Source organism: Taurulus bubalis (genome assembly GCF_910589615.1).
Source record: "Taurulus bubalis genome assembly, chromosome: 13".
Classification (NCBI taxonomy): Eukaryota; Metazoa; Chordata; class Actinopteri; order Perciformes; family Cottidae; genus Taurulus; species Taurulus bubalis.
The window spans coordinates 242501-260809 of record NC_136601.1 but is presented as its reverse complement, the minus strand read 5'-3'; the positions used below and the strand labels follow the sequence as shown (position 1 = coordinate 260809).

Genomic DNA, 18309 nt, shown 5'->3' with positions numbered 1-18309 from the left:
GAAGGAGTTTAAGGAAGAGGACGCTCTATATGGAGCAGTACAGCTTCCCTCTGTCCAGTATTTCATACACATTGATAAAGCAGGGTATGTAAATGCAGCCTCTGGAGGGATCAATTACAGTAAACAGGGCTCACATTTGGCAGATGTAAAGCATACATGTGTATGTTTTTAGTGTTAGTCCATTTTGTTGTTTTAATTTACAGCTCAGGGATGTTCAAGGAGCAACCTGTTTGTGCTTTCTGAAGATGTTTTGCACTGTCACTTCTGTTTTTGAATAAAGGGTTGGAAATGAACGCTTTTTTGATAAAAACATTTTTTTATCCGATTCATCGATTAATCGAAAAAATAATCAACCGATTAAACGATTATTAAAATAATCCTTAGTTGCAGCCCTATATACTACATATGACTGAACACACACACACACACACACACACACACACACACACACACACACACACACACACACACACACACACTCCTTTTTGAACAACGTAAAATACAACAAACTAGTGCAGATTGCAGGAGAATCTTTATTGATATAATAATTTGAGGTCAGCAGCTGTTTCACTTGGAAACTCAATAGTTGAAAAAACAAGTAATATCAGAACAGATTCATGTCACGACTCGTACAGGAAAGGAAAGGAAAAGACAGGAAAGGACACAGGAAAGGAAAGGAGTTCCCTCCCTCGGCTCCTCCTCCCTCCCTGAGCAACAGAGGAGGAGGAGGAAACCAGCTCCTCCTCGTCTTCTTCCTCTGCAGCCTATGGGCTTCTCCTCCTTTTCTTCTTCCTCATCCTCCTCTCCCCTCCTTCACTTCTTCTTCTTCCTCATCCTCCTCTCCCCTCCTTCACTTCTTCTTCTTCCTCATCCTCCTCTCCCCTCCTTCACTTCTTCTTCTTCCTCATCCTCCTCTCCCCTCCTTCACTTCTTCCTCTTCCTCCTCTTCCTCTCCCCTCCCCCATCCATGCTCCCCGGTGTCTTGATGGTTTTGTAGGCTGCAGACTTCCTGACTCGTTCCCCCTTCAGAGCCACGATGTGCGGCAGCAGCGCCGGCGTCCTCACGGTGACGGCGCCCGGCGGGCCGTGAACCCTCAGCAGCACCTGGTCTCCTGCCGCCGCCGTCACGGCAACCCAGCCTGAGACGGACAGTGTTCATACATTCATGTGTTCACATAAATACTTGTATGCATAGTGTATTCATACATTCATGTGTTCACATATATACATGTATGCATAGTGTATTCATACATTCATGTGTTCACATATATACATGTATGTATAGTGTATTCATACATTCATGTGTTCACATATATACATGTATGCATAGTGTATTCATACATTCATGTGTTCACATATATACATGTATGCATAGTGTATTACTACATTCATATGAATACATGTATGGATCGTGTATTACTACATACATGTGTTCACATGAATACATGTATGGATCGTGTATTACTACATTCATGTGTTCACATGTTTACCTGCAGAAGACAGCTTGACGTCCCCGGAGGCCTCCAGGTAGCCCCGCCCCTCCAACATGAACTCCTGAGGAACGAGCGCTGGAAACCGCTTCATGCGCTCCGCCCCGCCCAGAGGAACCTAAAGGCAGCACACGCATGGCATGATGTCACCGAGTGTGATGTCACTGGTCATGTGATGTCACTGGTCATGTGATGTCACAGGGTGTGATGTCACTGGTCATGTGATGTCACTGGTCATGTGATGTCACTGAGTGTGATGTCACTGGTCATGTGATGTCACTGGTCATGTGATGTCACTGGGTGTGATGTCACTGGTCATGTGATGTCACTGGGTGTGATGTCACTGGTCATGTGATGCCACTGGTCATGTGATGTCACTGGATGTGATGTCACTGGTCATGTGACTCACCCCCAGCAGCTGGTGTCCCGCATGCTTCTCGTAGACCCCGTCTGCTTTCTCCAGGCTGGTGATGTGAACCGGGACCCGGCTGGAGACCAGAACCGAGAACCAGCAGGACCGCCCGCCCTGAGGACCCACAATGCATCATGTCTATGTGTTATAATACATCATGTCTATAGAATGTTATGTATTATAATACATAGAATAAATTATATTATAATACATCATGTCTATAGAATGTTATGTATTATAATACATAGAATACATTATATTATAATACATCATGTTCTATAGAACATTGAACTGAAGACATGTTTCTATGATGAAGTACAGGAAGCAGAATCAACATTATGAATATCTATATATCAGCATTATGAATATCTAGATATCAGCAGTATGAATATGCAGATATCAGCAGTATGAATATGCAGATATCGGCATTATGAATATGCAGATATCGGCAGTATGAATATCCAGATATCGGCATTATGAATATGCAGATATCGGCATTATGAATATGCAGATATCGGCAGTATGAATATCCAGATATCGGCAGTATGAATATCCAGATATCGGCATTATGAATATGCAGATATCGGCAGTATGAATATGCAGATATCGGCAGTATGAATATGCAGATATCAGCAGTATGAATATGCAGATATCAGCAGTATGAATATGCAGATATCAGCAGTATGAATATGCAGATATCAGCAGTATGAATATGCAGATATCAGCAGTATGAATATCCAGATATCGGCATTATGAATATCCAGATATCGGCATTATGAATATGCAGATATCGGCATTATGAATATGCAGATATCAGCAGTATGAATATCCAGATTCCAGCATTACCTGCAGGAAGTCGATCCTGGCCAGAGCTCCCAGTAACAGACTCATACTGGGCTTCAGCACAAAGGTCCTGGGAACCAGAGCCTGAGAGGGAACCAGTGACATCACTTCCTGTTCCGTCAGCAGCCCAAGGATCTGAAGAGATGTATACAAGTGTGTATAAGTACATCGTTCTCCTTCAGGATCCTGTGTATATAAGTGTGTATAAGTACATCGTTCTCCTTCAGGATCCTGTGTATATAAGTGTGTATAAGTACATCGTTCTCCTTCAGGATCCTGTGTATATAAGTGTGTATAAGTACATCGTTCTCCTTCAGGATCCTGTGTATATAAGTGTGTATAAGTACATCGTTCTCCTTCAGGATCCTGTGTATATAAGTGTGTATAAGTGTGTATAAGTACATCGTTCTCCTTCAGGATCCTGTGTATATAAGTGTGTATAAGTACATCGTTCTCCTTCAGGATCCTGTGTATATAAGTGTGTATAAGTACATCGTTCTCCTTCAGGATCCTGTGTATATAAGTGTGTATAAGTACATCGTTCTCCTTCAGGATCCTGTGTATATAAGTGTATATAAGTACATCGTTCTCCTTCAGGATCCTGTGTATATAAGTGTGTATAAGTACATCGTTCTCCTTCAGGATCCTGTGTATATAAGTGTGTATAAGTACATCGTTCTCCTTCAGGATCCTGTGTATATAAGTGTGTATAAGTACATCGTTCTCCTTCAGGATCCTGTGTATATAAGTGTGTATAAGTACATCGTTCTCCTTCAGGATCCTGTGTATATAAGTGTGTATAAGTACATCGTTCTCCTTCAGGATCCTGTGTATATAAGTGTGTATAAGTGTGTATAAGTACATCGTTCTCCTTCAGGATCCTGTGTATATAAGTGTGTATAAGTACATCGTTCTCCTTCAGGATCCTGTGTATATAAGTGTGTATAAGTACATCGTTCTCCTTCAGGATCCTGTGTATATAAGTGTGTATAAGTACATCGTTCTCCTTCAGGATCCCCGGCGTGTCGAACAGCCAGTGGGCGTCTTTCAGCTCGTTGAAGGAGAACTCGTCAAGTGACTTTCTGGGAGCTGAAGAACACACAGAGGTCAAAGGTCACAGTGTCGGTATGCTGATGACATCACAGAGTGTTCATCCAATCAGACGTCCCGCTCAGCGTCCTCACCTGCCGTGCTCTTCGTCTCTTCGTCTTCGTTTTCTCCAAAAGCCAAACTGTCGGGATCGAACTGGATCTCATCAGGTTGAGACCTCGAGGAGGGAAGGAAGGTTCTGCCAACACGACCTAGGAGAGAGGAGGGAGGAGACAGGAGACAGGAGACAGGAGAGAGGAGAGGAGACAGGAGACAGGAGACAGAAGAACAGGTAAACAGGTAAACAGGTGGACAGGTGGACGGGTGAAGAGGTAGACAGATGAAGAGATGGACAGGTAAACAGGTGGACAGGTGAAGAGATGGACAGGTAAACAGGTGGACAGGTGAACAGGTGGACAGGTAAACAGGTGGACAGGTAAACAGGTGGACAGGTGAACAGGTGGACAGGTGGACAGGTAAACAGGTGAACAGGTGGACAGGTGAAGAGGTGGACAGGTAAACAGGTGGACAGGTAAACAGGTGGACATGTGGACAGGTAAACAGGTGGACAGGTAAACAGGTGAACAAGTGGACAGGTGGACAGGTAAACAGGTGAACAGGTGGACAGGTAAACAGGTGGACAGGTGGACAGGTAAACAGGTGGACAGGTAAACAGGTGGACAGGTGAACAGGTGGACAGGTGGACATGTAAACAGGTGAACAGGTGGACAGGTGAAGAGGTGGACAGGTAAACAGGTGGACAGGTAAACAGGTGGACATGTGGACAGGTAAACAGGTGGACAGGTAAACAGGTGAACAAGTGGACAGGTGGACAGGTAAACAGGTGAACAGGTGGACAGGTAAACAGGTGGACAGGTGGACAGGTGAACAAGTAAACAGGTGAACAGGTAAACAGGTAAACAGGTGGACAGGTAAACAGGTGGACAGGAAGTCCCTCTTACCCACGAGGTACCCATGTCTGCTGAAAGTTCTCAGCGTCTTCAGCTCGTCCTCAGGCAGCTCGTCCTCTTTCTTCAGCCTCTCGTTCCGTCTGAACATCCTGGAGGGAGTCGGGTTGATGATGGGGAACTTCAGCAGGTTCAGAGTGGTCCCTGAACACACCACGGAGGAGACAACACATGAAGAACAGGTTCAGAGTGGTCCCTGAAGGCACCACGGAGGAGACAACACATGAAGAACAGGTTCAGAGTGGTCCCTGAAGGCACCACGGAGGAGACAACACATGAACAGGTTCAGCGTGGTCCCTGAAGGCACCACGGAGGAGACAACACATGAACAGGTTCAGCGTGGTCCCTGAAGGCACCACGGAGGAGACAACACATGAAGAACAGGTTCAGCGTGGTCCCTGAAGGCACCACGGAGCATGACAAGTGGGGGCTCACCGGGCCACGGCGAGATGGTGGCCTTGTGGACCAGGTCGGTGGCTTTGGACTTGCAGTAGTCGGACTCCAGCAGCGCGTTGAAGAGCGTGGACTTGCCGGCGTTGGCGCTGCCCACCAGGTACACGTCCCCCTGGTACCGCCAGGTCCGCTGCAGGCTGGAGACCAGGTCCTCCACGCCGTAGCCGGTCTTGGCGCTGATGAGCCGGACGTCGGTCACCTGGTCCCCGAAGCCGGCGTCCCGGCAGAACCCCGAGAGCCGGCGCTTGATCCGCTGCAGGTAGTCGGGCGAGTCCCCGGGCAGCAGGTCCGCCTTGTTGCCCAGAACCAGCACGCGCTTGTTGGTCCCCACCAGCTGGGCCAGGTCGGGAACCACGGAGTCGGGGAGGTCCAGCAGGTCCACCACGAGCAGCACCAGGGCCCTGAGGGGCCGGATCCGGCTCACCACGGCCCGGTACTGGTCCGGGGTCATGCGCAGGCTCAGGGCCTTGTGGTGGTGGGTCAGCAGGTGGCAGCGCTGGCAGGTGGCCCCGGCCAGACCACCGTCCCGCAGCAGCGCTGAGTACTTCTGGCTCGGCAGGTACCCCGGCTCGCCGGCCGCCGCACAGTGCAGAGCGGCGCCGCAGCCAGCGCAGCCGGCGTCACTCACCGGGAGAGCCGGGTCCGGGCTGCCGAACACCTTGTGCTCGCCTCCACCTGCCGGCTTCTTCTTCTTCTTCTTCTGCGAGGACACGACGGCCTCGTCCAGCGGGAAGTCCACGTCCTGGAACTGGATCAGAGAGGCGGGGTCCACCTCCTGCTGGGCCACGCCCCTCAACACCTGTAGCTGAGCCAGAGACCTCAGGTGTTTCAGAGGGGGCGCAGCCTGAGGAGGAGGAGGTGGAGCCTGAGGGGCAGAGGAGGAGGAGCTCAGCTGATGGAGGTCTTTGTCCTCCTCTGGATCCGAACCCACCAGGAGAGAAGAAGAAGAATCAGAACCTCAGGCTACTTGTAGTACCTCTCTGTACTTGTACTACCTCTGTCCTTGTAGTACTTGTAGTACTTGTACTACCTGTCTCACCTGAACAGTCCACAAACACGAACTGCTCCTCCAGGTCCGGGTCCACCGTGCAGCTCCGGGTCTTCCTCCCGGCTCCGCTGCAGAGCTGCCGGCTCAGAGCCCGACCTGCCGCGGCCTCTGAGCCGGGCACTGACCCCGCACGGCCCGCGACGGGGACACGCCGGTCAGCGAAACGAGCGCCGCTCCTCCCCGCCCGGCGGACCGCCAGCTGCATCACCTTCCACATGTTTCACTGCTCCGACAGCCCGTGAACACAACGCGCTCACCTCGCAGCCTCGCACGAGACTCTCCACTGCGCTACTTCCTGACCGGAAGTGACGTAAAACTCGTTTGTTTAAAAGTCGTTTTTTTTTGTTGCGTTAAAAAAAGTACAAATATTTTATTTTAAGAAACTAAAGCAAATGTTTCACTCGTAGGTATAATATATACATATATATTAATTATTAATACACGATACAAGATCAATGAACACAATCAAAGAGAAACATTCTGCTGGTGACGACAGGAGGGCTCACTCTGCAGCTGCTTCAGGAACCAAAAACCACAAACGTTTTTATTTTTCTCTTCTTTCCTCTGATGATTTTATTATCATTTTATTTGTATTGTGTGTGTGTGTGTGCATGTGTGTGTGTGTGTGTGTGTGTGTGTGTGTGTGTGTGTGTGTGTGTGTGTGTGTGTGTGTGCATTGAGTGTATTTGACCTCTGATGACCTTTGGTCTCCCTACAATAGGCTCGTTCGAGATAATGACTTCTGGTTGGATGCTAAACTGCATTTCGTTGCTCTGTACTTGTACTTGTGTAATGACAATAAAGTTGAATCTAATCTAATCTAATCCTGTTCTGCGCAGATTCGATCGGTGCACAATGCATGCTGGTTAGATTTGTGTCCGACTTGCTCTGACGTCATGCTCACGTGATCAACAATACTCTCACGAGATCAAGGCGGCCGTTGATTTCAGAGTCAGGCGCCGCAGTAGCTCTCCACGGACTGCTTGGCCCAGTGCATGATGGGAAACGCCTGGCTGTCCCACATCAGAGAGCTGATTGTTTCTTAGATCTGACAACAAACACCACGTGTTAAGTGTGTATCGAGTAGTTTAATACTTAACGCTGGATTATTGACTATTCGTCTCATGTTTGATCTAAAAACATTTCTTGTGCGGTTGGTAATAATAAATCGTATTTATACAACACACATCTAAACTAGTAGTAATGTATTTCACAGGCAAACATAAAATGAGCAAAGGATGCAGCTACACACATTTCACATTTATGCATAAATATATATTTATAAACACATGAAAAAATCCAAACGTGATCTGTAAACTACAAGTAGACAAAAGATCGGAACTAACAGGAAGTCATTTTTTCTGTGACTTCCTGTGTTTACTTTGAAGGCTGGAAACTGTCCTACTTAATCTCAGTGTATTGTCAACCCTCCTGCTGCTCTCTGGACTCCAGGAGAGAAGCAGCTCTATGAACGAGCCTCTTGACCTTTATGATCATGTTTGTGTCACATGGAGCTTCATTGTTTACTTCCGGTCAGCTGAGGACACGTAGACAGGAAGTGACGTGAGGCACATTAAGATGAATACTTATACTCACAGGAAGTACAACACTAAATACAGCGTCAAGTCAGATTCAGATGGTTTATTCTCATTATGATAATACATCTTGACAATCTCCGTTTAAAAAGAGAAGGTTCATTAATAAAAGAAGATGACACTACATTTCTCGATGGACCTTTGGAGTGAGTCCTCTCCCTCATAGAGGATCTCTGTCAGAGAGGTGAACTCTCTGCGCACGCGCGCCTTGTTCACTTTCAGCATGTTGAAGTTCAGGAGCGCGCTGAGGTCCGCTGCGCGCCTGCGCACACCTGCTGCTGCTCAGGTGAGTCCGAGCAGACCTAGACCCAGACCAGACCCAAACCTATGTATATTGTTCATCTCGTGAGGAAAGACGATGTATAGAATGTGTGTGAGTGTTTCTCACCGTTAACCATCTACCAGGTGACGTCAGTGAGTCCCTGAGGGTTCAGGGTCCAAGGTCTAAAGCCTAGTTTATGGTTCGCCGTCGACGCAGACCCCTACGCCGTAGCCTGACGCGCTCCTCCAAAAAATCCTAACTACGCGTCGCGTTGACGCGGACCGTAAGCGCTGATTGGTCCGCTCAGAACGTCATTTCCGGCAGTTGCTTTTTCCCAGTCTCGACCGGTTTAGTGGTCGTACAGACTACCTCCGCAAACGTCTTCTCTGTCGCCTGCGCTTCAACATTTGCAATATAAGCATTTGCTCTTCAATATTGATGAGCTCCAACTTTAATGCAGCCGCTCCAACTCGGTCGCCATTGTTTACTGTGACCGGAATTCATAAGCTACTATCTTAAACTACAATCATAAACTATAATATTAAACTACAATCATAAGATACAATATTAAACTACAATCATAAGCTACAGTCATAAGATATCATCTTAAACTACAAACATGAACTACAATCATGAACTACAATCATAAGCTACAATCATAAACTACAATCATAAGCTATAATATTAAACTACAATCATATATACAATCTTAAACTGCAATCATAAACTACAGTCATAAGATATGATCTTAAACTACAAACATGAACTACAATCATAAGATACGATCTTAAACTACAATCTTAAACTACAATCATAAGCTACAATCATAAGCTATAATATTAAACTACAATCATATATACAATCTTAAACTGCAATCATAAACTACAGTCATAAGATATGATCTTAAACTACAAACATGAACTACAATCATAAGATACGATCTTAAACTACAATCTTAAACTACAATCATAAGCTACAACCTTAACTACAATCATAAGCTACAACCTTAACTACAATCATAAGCTACAATCATGAACTACAAACATAAACTACAATCATAAGCTACAACCATAAGCTATAATATTGAATTACAATCATAAGATATAATCTTAAACTACAAACATGAACTACAATCATAAACTACAGTCATAAGATATGATCTTAAACTACAATCATAAGCTATGATCTTAAACTACAATCATAAGCTATAATATTAAACTACAATCATATATACAATCTTAAACTACAATCATAAACTACAGTCATAAGATATGATCTTAAACTACAAACATCAACTACAATCATAAGATACAATCTTAAACTACAATCATAAGCTACAACCTTAACTACAATCATAAACTACAATCATAAACTACAACCATAAACTACAATCAAACTACAATCATAAGCTACAACCATAAGCTATAATATTAAATTACAATCATAAGATATAATCTTAAACTACAAACATGAACTACAAACATGAACTACAATCATAAACTATAATCTTAAACTACAATCATAAGCTACGATCTTAAACTACAATCATATATACAATCTTAAACTACAATCATAAACTATAGTCATAAGATATGATCTTAAACTACAAACATGAACTACAATCATAAGATACAATCTTAAACTACAATCATAAGCTACAACCTTAACTACAATCATAAACTACAATCATAAGCTACAACCATAAGCTTTAATATTAAATTACAATCATAAGATATAATCTTAAACTACAAACATGAACTACAATCATAAACTACAATCCTAAACTACAATCTTAAACTATAATCTTAAACTACATCATAAGCTACGATCTTAAACTACAATCATAAGCTACAATCATGAACTACAATCATAAACTACAACCATAAGCTACAACCATAAGATATAATCTTAAACTACAATCATAAGATACAATCTTAAACTACAAACATGAACAACAATCATAAACTACAATCATAAGCTACAATCATAAACGATAATCTTAAACTACAATCATAAGCTACAATCATAAACTACAATCATAAGCTACAACCTTGAACTACGATCATAAACTACAATCATAAGCTACAACCTTGAACTACGATCATAAACTATAATCATAAGCTACAATCAAACTACAATCATAAACTACGATATTAAACTACAATCATAAGCTACGATATTAAACTACAATCATAAGCTACGATCTTAAACTACAATCATAGGGTTCAGGTTACCAGTGTTCAGGATACCAGTGTTCAGGTCACCAGTATCCAGGCTCTCTTGTGGTATTTTAGGTCACCCGTCTGTGTCTTGTCCAGGTCTTAGGGTTCCAGGTCTCAGGGTCTCAGGGTTCCAGGTCTCAGGGTTCCAGGTCCAGTCTGTAGTCCAGATCTAGGTGACTGTTCCTTTGTTTTACTGTCAGAGTGATTCCTCTGCTCTCTTCCTCTCTGCAGCCCCGTGTGCGTCTCTCTACTGGTCCTCAACAGAAACACAGAACCTTCTATGAGTTCCGTACCTACTGCATCCGCCCAGACCAGAACGCTGCCTTCCTCAAACTGACCAATGAGAAGATTCACCTCCGCACCGCCCACTCTGAGCTGATTGGCTACTGGAGCGTTGAGTACGGAGGCCTGAACCAGGTCTTCCACATATGGAAATATGGTGAGGACCCTCTTCTTCTGGCTCCAGGTTCTTCTTCATCACAAGGTTTTAAAAGTGGAACTGTGCTCCTCCTCCTCCTCAGACAGTTATTCTCAGCGGGCAGGTGTTCGGGCAACTCTGGCTAAGGACCCCTCTTGGATCTCGGAGTACATCTCCAAGGCGATCCCGATGCTGAGGTCCCAGGACAACGAGGTCACCTACCTGGTTCCCTGGAGCCACCTGCAGGAGCCTCACCTGGAGGGCGGTAAGCCCCGCCCCCACGGCGTGACGCCCTCACACCTGCCTTAATGACACCACGCCTTCCTTCTGACACCAGGTGTGTTTCAGGTGTGTACGAGCTGGTTTCCTTCCAGATGCGTCCCGGCGGTCCGGCAGTTTGGGGAAACGCCTTCCAGGCTGCAGTCACCTCCCATGATGCACCGGGGCATGGCAAGCTGGTGGGAGCTTTCCACAGCGAGTGTGGTCTGCTGAACAGAGGTACACTGTAAAACATGTACTGAACACTGTAAAACATGTACTGAACACTGTAAAACATGTACTGAACACTGTAAGAGAAGTACTGAACACTGTAAAACATATCCTGAACACTGTAAAAGATGTACTGAACACTGTAAAACATATACTGAACACTGTAAAACATATACTGAACACTGTAAGATAAGTTCTGAACACTGTAAGATAAGTACTGAATACTGTAAAACATGTACTGAACACTGTAAAACATTTACTGAACACTGTAAAACATATACTGAACACTGTAAGATAAGTACTGAACACTGTAAGATAAGTACTGAATACTGTAAAACATTTACTGAACACTGTAAAACATTTACTGAACACTGTAAAACATATACTGAACACTGTAAGATAAGTACTGAATACTGTAAAACATGTACTGAACACTGTAAAACATTGACTGAACACTGTAAAACATATACTGAACACTGTAAGATAAGTACTGAACACTGTAAAACATTTACTGAACACTGTAAAACATATACTGAACACTGTAAGATAAGTACTGAATACTGTAAAACATGTACTGAACACTGTAAAACATTTACTGAACACTGTAAAACATATACTGAACACTGTAAAACATGTACTGCACAGCGGTCCCCAACCACCGGGTCCCTTGGTACCGGTCTGTGGGTCCCTTGGTACCGGTCTGTGGGTCCCTTGGTACTGGGCCGCACAGAAAGAATTAATGTCATTTTTTTAGGAGAACAAAATCAAGGTTGAAAAGATTTTTTTTTGTTGAAAGACTGTTTGTGCGTCTGAACCTCTTGACATACGTCAATACGTTTCCCGAAAAATGTAACCTAAAAGTACTTTTCAACGGTGTTCTGGTCTAAAATCAAGGCAGAGTATCCTTATATCACCAAAAACAGAGTAGACTGGAATAAAGATTTAAGTTACAGAGTAGACTGGACTAAAGGTTTAAGTTACAGAGTAGACTGGACTAAAGGTTTAAGTTACAGAGTAGACTGGACTAAAGGTTTAAGTTACAGAGTAGACTGGATATAAAGAACCCTGAGATGGGACCGGCTCGTAGCAGAGAAACAACGTGTGTGTGTGTGTGTGTGTGTGTGTGTGTGTGTGTGTGTGTGTGTGTGTGTGTGTGTGTGTGTGTGTGTGTGTGTGTGTGTGTGTGTGTGTGTGTGTGTAGTTCACGCCCTATGGTGGTTCGAGAGCGCCGACCAGCGAGCTGAAGTTCGACACAACGCTCACACTGACGCCCGAGTGGTCGCTGCAGGTGAGGCTCTGCCCCACATGCGGCTGTAGAGTTTGACATCATGTGACGTCCTGGATGACGTCATACTTGCTCTACGTGTAGACTAACATGTCTCTCTCTCTCTCTCTCAGTCAGGAACTGTGTCGTCCATCTGGACTCTCAGCAGAACAAACTCATGTTTCCTTGTTCCTTCTCTCCGCTGAAGTGACTTCCTGTCCTCCACTTCCTGCAAACACATCACCTGAACCTCCTGCACCCTCTATGAAATAATCACGCGTCGTTACGAATCCCACTGCTCGTCTCGGATTGGCCAGGTCGACCAATGAGCTGTCCTTAACCTGAACCAATCGTGTGCCTCATGTGTTCAGAGACCATGAGGATTATTAAAACCAGTATCATTATCAGTACATATCATTGTTGAGATATTATTCAATTTAACTTTCTATATTTGATGACAGTCAGTTATTGATTACGTGCAAACGTTGATTCAGCTGTTGTCTACTTCGACTAAATGTATCGAGTGGGACTAAGTGTGTATCGAGTGGGACTGAGTGTGTATCGAGTGGGACTGAGTGTGTATCGAGTGGGACTGAGTGTGTATCGAGTGGGACTGAGTGTGTATCGAGTGGGACTGAGTGTGTATCGAGTGGGACTGAGTGTGTATCGAGTGGGACATCATGTGAGGTTCCTTAATGTTTGACACCCCTGCTCTTACTGGACCTACTGAATATTATTTTAATATCTCTGGATAAAAGAGTCAAAGCAGCCAAAATGTGGATTTGTTTGTTTATTGTGTTGTCAGCGTAACTTGTGTCACATTAAATAAACAACATGATGATCAGAGAAAAACAGGTGAAGAGGTGAAGCTCCTTCAGGCGGACCGATCAGCCGATCAACTGATCAATATGTGCTTCCTGAGCTGACGAGGTATTTCGCTGCTTCACATCCACACACAAACAAATCTGCTCTTTTTACTTTTTCTTTACAAAACTACAAAATCAATCAAGTCTTTGTCTTCTTTGTGCAGCGCTTTGCATCGAGCGCTCTGATTGGCTGTTGAACTCTATAGGAAACGGCAACGCCCCGCCACAATAAGACGAGGACTCGCTCTCCGTTTCAGCTACACACATAAATAAAATTCAATGAAAACGGAATCAAACGTTTCCTAAATGTGATCGCTGCAGTCGAGGTCGGTTGAAATGATTTGGATTCTTCATTCTTCAGGAAAACAAACGGACCAATCACGGACGAGGAAATCAGAGGCGGTTATTCAAGTGTCGTTGACGGCCTGCTGGGCGGCGGCTTCGCAGGGAATCATTTGCATTGACTGGCAGGTAGCTCCGCCCGCGGGATTCAAACAGGTATGACATCACGGCAGGTTAGGGCGGGGTCGAGTCCATGACGCGATCACATGACGCTTTCCTTCAGCGGGCCCCCCCCCTCGGCGCCTCCTCGGCTCGCGCTCGATGCGGGAACCTCGATGGCGACGTCTCGGCGCCGCACCGAGTCTTTGGAGTGGTAGTCGTCACTCTGGTCCTTCGCAAAGTTCACGAACACCTGAGACCACACACGCCATCCAATGAGATCAACAGGAAGTCTGAGAGTAAGGTTACCTGGTCAGGTGTGTGTTCAGTCTCTACCTGGTCAGGTGTGTGTTCAGTCTCTACCTGGTCAGGTGTGTGTTCAGTCTCTACCTGGTCAGGTGTGTGTTCAGTCTCTACCTGGTCAGGTGTGTGTTCAGTCTATACCTGGTCAGGTGTGTGTGTGTTCAGTCTCTACCTGGTCAGGTGTGTGTTCAGTCTCTACCTGGTCAGGTGTGTGTTCAGTCTCTACCTGGTCAGGTGTGTGTGTGTTCAGTCTCTACCTGGTCAGGTGTGTGTGTGTTCAGTCTCTACCTGGTCAGGTGTGTGTTCAGTCTCTACCTGGTCAGGTGTGTGTTCAGTCTCTACCTGGTCAGGTGTGTGTTCAGTCTCTACCTGGTCAGGTGTGTGTTCAGTCTATACCTGGTCAGGTGTGTGTTCAGTCTCTACCTGGTCAGGTGTGTGTTCAGTCTCTACCTGGTCAGGTGTGTGTTCAGTCTATACCTGGTCAGGGTTGTGTTCAGTCTCTACCTGGTCAGGTGTGTGTTCAGTCTCTACCTGGTCAGGTGTGTGTTCAGTCTATACCTGGTCAGGTGTGTGTGTGTTCAGTCTCTACCTGGTCAGGAGTGTGTTCAGTCTCTACCTGGTCAGGTGTGTGTTCAGTCTCTACCTGGTCAGGTGTGTGTTCAGTTCCTACCTGGTCCAGGGTGGTCTGGGTGACGGAGTAGTCCTCGATCCTCAGCAGGTCCTTGTTCTTGGCGAGGATGGAGAAGATGTGCGTGAGGCAGGTGAGGTCGGAGGGCAGCTGGTACTGCAGCATATTGCGGTGCTTCTCCTTCAGGGTGCTGCCGCTCAGCTCGCTCTCGATGAACTTCATGACGGGCAGCAGGTCGGCGTCCGGCCCGCCCACCCGCAGGATGATGGTGTAGCCGTCCCCGAACCTGAGGGACGCCGTTTGTTACGCAACACGATCAACGGAGACGAGAGACGAAGACAACGTGAAGACACGGTTACCTGTTCTTCAGGTGCTGGACGCTGCCGAGACATCTGAACCTGCCGTTCACCATAATGGCCATCCTGGTGCACAGGGCCTCACACTCCTCCATGCTGGACACACAGAGGTAATGCACACTGGGGACACTGGGACAGTCTGAGGACACACTGAGTCACACTGAGGACACACTGGGTCACACTGAGGACACACTGAGGACACACTGAGTCACACTGAGGACACACTGGGTCACACTGAGGACACACTGAGGACACACTGGGTCACACACTGAGGACACACTGGGTCACACTGAGGACACACTGAGGACACACTGAGGACACACTGGGTCACACACTGAGGACACACTGGGTCACACTGAGGACACACTGAGGACTAACTGGGTCACACTGGGTCACACACTGAGGACACACTGGGTCACACACTGAGGACACACTGGGTCACACTGAGGACACACTGGGTCACACTGAGGACACACTGAGGACTCACTGGGTCACACTGGGGACACACTGGGTCACACTGAGGACTCACTGAGGACACACTGAGGACACACTGAGGACACACTGAGGACTCACTGGGTCACACTGAGGACACACTGGGTCACACTGAGGACACACTGAGGACTCACTGAGGACACACTGAGGACACACTGGGTCACACTGAGGACACACTGAGGACTCACTGGGTCACACTGAGGACACACTGAGGACACACTGAGGACACACTGAGGACACACTGAGGACTCACTGGGTCACACTGAGGACACACTGGGTCACACACTGAGGACACACTGAGGACTCACTGGGTCACACTGAGGACTCACTGGGTCACACTGAGGACACACTGGGTCACACTGAGGACACACTGAGGACACACTGATGACACACTGGGTCACACTGAGGACACACTGAGGACTCACTGGGGACACACTGGGGACACACTGGGGACACACTGGGGACACGCTGAGGACACACTGAGGACACACTGAGGACACACTGGGTCACACTGAGGACACACTGAGGACACACTGGGTCACACTGAGGACACACTGAGGACTCACTGGGTCACACTGAGGACACACTGAGGACACACTGGGTCACACTGAGGACACACTGAGGACACACTGAGGACACACTGGGTCACACTGAGGACACACTGAGGACACACTGGGTCACACTGAGGACACACTGAGGACTCACTGGGTCACACTGGGGACACACTGGGGACACACTGGGGACACACTGGGTCACACTGGGACACACTGAGGACACACTGGGGACAGGCCTACCTGTCTGTCCTTAGCATCAGTCTACCTGTCTGTCCTCAGCATCATGTCCTACCTGTCTGTCCTCAGCATCAGTCTACCTGTCTGTCCTCAGCATAATGTCCACCTGTCTGTCCTCAGCATAATGTCCACCTGTCTGTCCTCAGCATCATGTCCACCTGTCTGTCCTCAGCATCATGTCCACCTGTCTGTCCTCAGCATCATGTCCACCTGTCTGTCCTCAGCATCAGTCTACCTGTCTGTCCTCAGCATAATGTCCACCTGTCTGTCCTCAGCATAATGTCCACCTGTCTGTCCTCAGCATCAGTCTACCTGTCTGTCCTCAGCATCAGTCTACCTGTCTGTCCTCAGCATAATGTCCACCTGTCTGTCCTCAGCATAATGTCCACCTGTCTGTCCTCAGCATAATGTCCACCTGTCTGTCCTCAGCATAATGTCCACCTGTCTGTCCTCAGCATCATGTCCACCTGTCTGTCCTCAGCATAATGTCCACCTGTCTGTCCTCAGCATCATGTCCACCTGTCTGTCCTCAGCATAATGTCCACCTGTCTGTCCTCAGCATCATGTCCACCTGTCTGTCCTCAGCATCATGTCCACCTGTCTGTCCTCAGCATCAGTCTACCTGTCTGTCCTCAGCATCAGTCTACCTGTCTGTCCTCAGCATCATGTCCTACCTGTCTGTCCTCAGCATCATGTCCTACCTGTCTGTCCTCAGCATCAGTCTACCTGTCTGTCCTCAGCATCAGTCTACCTGTCTGTCCTCAGCATCAGTCTACCTGTCTGTCCTCAGCATCAGTCTACCTGTCTGTCCTCCGCATCATGTCCTACCTGTGAGAGGTGAGGACCACTGAGCGTCCCTCCTTGATGATGCTGTGGATGCAGTTCCAGAGGGCCCGCCGGGCTTTGGGGTCCATGCCAGTGGTGGGCTCGTCCTGTCACCACGACGACGGCCAGGTGGAGGTCGGCCCACAGGTGGAGCAGGAAGCAGAGAGTGAAGGTGAGGAGGAGGAGGAGGAGGAGGAGGAGGAGGAGGAGGAGGAGGAGGAGGAGGAAGGGCATCGCTGTGTTTCTAATGTCTGTCTTTCTTCTTCTGTCTTCAGAAAACAGCAGCAGCTCCTTTAACCCCTCCCCCTGCCCCTCCCCCTCACTGCTGATTGGCTGTAACTGCTCTGATGCTACGCCTTAGCTACGCCGTCGACTGACGGAGAACTATAAACTAGGCTTAACTTTAACACTTTAACCACCTCTTTATCATCTTCATCACACAGAATCACCTGAATGCTGCTTCTGATCAAGTGTGTATATTGTTTGTGTGTATATATATATATATACATACACACAATATATATATATGTATATATATTGTGTACATATTGTATATATCCTGTACATATTGTGTATATTGTGTATATATAGTGTGTATATTGTGTATATATATAGTGTATATATTGTGTACATATTGTATATATCCTGTACATATTGTGTATATAGTGTGTATATTGTGTATATATATAGTGTATATATTATGTGTATAGTGTGTATATTGTATAGTGTGTATATACATAGTGTGTATATTGTATATATAGTGTGTATGTATATAGTGTGTATATTGTGTATATAGTGTGTATATTGTGTATCGTGTGTATAGTGTGTGTATAGCGTGTGTATATTGTGTATATTGTGTATATAGTGTGTGTATATAGTGTGTATATAGTGTGTATATTGTGTACATAGTGTGTATATAGTGTGTATATATAGTGTATATATATTATGTGTATAGTGTGTATATTGTTTACATATAGTGTATATGTTGTGTATATACATAGTGTATATAGTGTGTATATAGTGTGTGTATATAGTGTATATAGTGTGTGTATAT

The 18309-nt window shown here is 46.2% G+C and overlaps 3 protein-coding genes across 3 annotated transcripts in view; 1 reads left to right on the top strand and 2 right to left on the bottom strand.

The window, feature by feature from the left end:
• Nucleotides 1-924: 924 nt before the first annotated feature.
• noa1 (nitric oxide associated 1) lies at nucleotides 925-6520 on the bottom strand (the record flags this gene model as incomplete). The annotated part of the gene is made up of 9 exons (XM_079228532.1): nucleotides 925-1139; nucleotides 1491-1608; nucleotides 1900-2016; nucleotides 2749-2880; nucleotides 3743-3834; nucleotides 3930-4046; nucleotides 4797-4946; nucleotides 5238-6170; nucleotides 6295-6520. 9 exons carry the CDS (start codon nucleotides 6518-6520, stop codon nucleotides 925-927), a joined length of 2100 nt encoding a protein of 699 aa, XP_079084658.1.
• A 1481-nt stretch (nucleotides 6521-8001) lies between these two features.
• On the top strand, nucleotides 8002-12814 carry nipsnap3a (nipsnap homolog 3A (C. elegans)). Its single transcript, XM_079228709.1, has 6 exons — nucleotides 8002-8184; nucleotides 10614-10821; nucleotides 10904-11065; nucleotides 11149-11298; nucleotides 12491-12577; nucleotides 12688-12814. Exons 1-6 carry the CDS (start codon nucleotides 8122-8124, stop codon nucleotides 12762-12764), a joined length of 747 nt encoding a protein of 248 aa, XP_079084835.1. The 5' UTR covers nucleotides 8002-8121; the 3' UTR covers nucleotides 12765-12814.
• Nucleotides 12815-13962: 1148 nt separating this feature from the next.
• Nucleotides 13963-18309, bottom strand: part of LOC306745859 (phospholipid-transporting ATPase ABCA1-like) — a 47486-nt gene continuing 43139 nt past the window's right edge. Inside the window, exons 46-49 of the mRNA XM_079228710.1 lie at nucleotides 17259-17362; nucleotides 15151-15243; nucleotides 14834-15077; nucleotides 13963-14113 (exon numbers count right to left, since the gene is read on the bottom strand). Coding sequence (XP_079084836.1) covers nucleotides 13964-14113; nucleotides 14834-15077; nucleotides 15151-15243; nucleotides 17259-17362 — 591 coding nt within the window. The 3' untranslated portion in view covers nucleotide 13963. The remainder of the gene's footprint in view (nucleotides 14114-14833; nucleotides 15078-15150; nucleotides 15244-17258; nucleotides 17363-18309) is intronic.

Excerpts from the sequence above, each read along its gene's own strand:
- nipsnap3a (XM_079228709.1), top strand. The coding sequence starts at position 8,122 with ATGTTGAAGTTCAGGAGCGCGCTGAGGTCCGCTGCGCGCCTGCGCACA. Across the intron at positions 10,822-10,903 it reads CTTCCACATATGGAAATATG|ACAGTTATTCTCAGCGGGCA; the intron begins GTGAGGACCCTC and ends CCTCCTCCTCAG. Across the intron at positions 12,578-12,687 it reads CGCCCGAGTGGTCGCTGCAG|TCAGGAACTGTGTCGTCCAT; the intron begins GTGAGGCTCTGC and ends TCTCTCTCTCAG.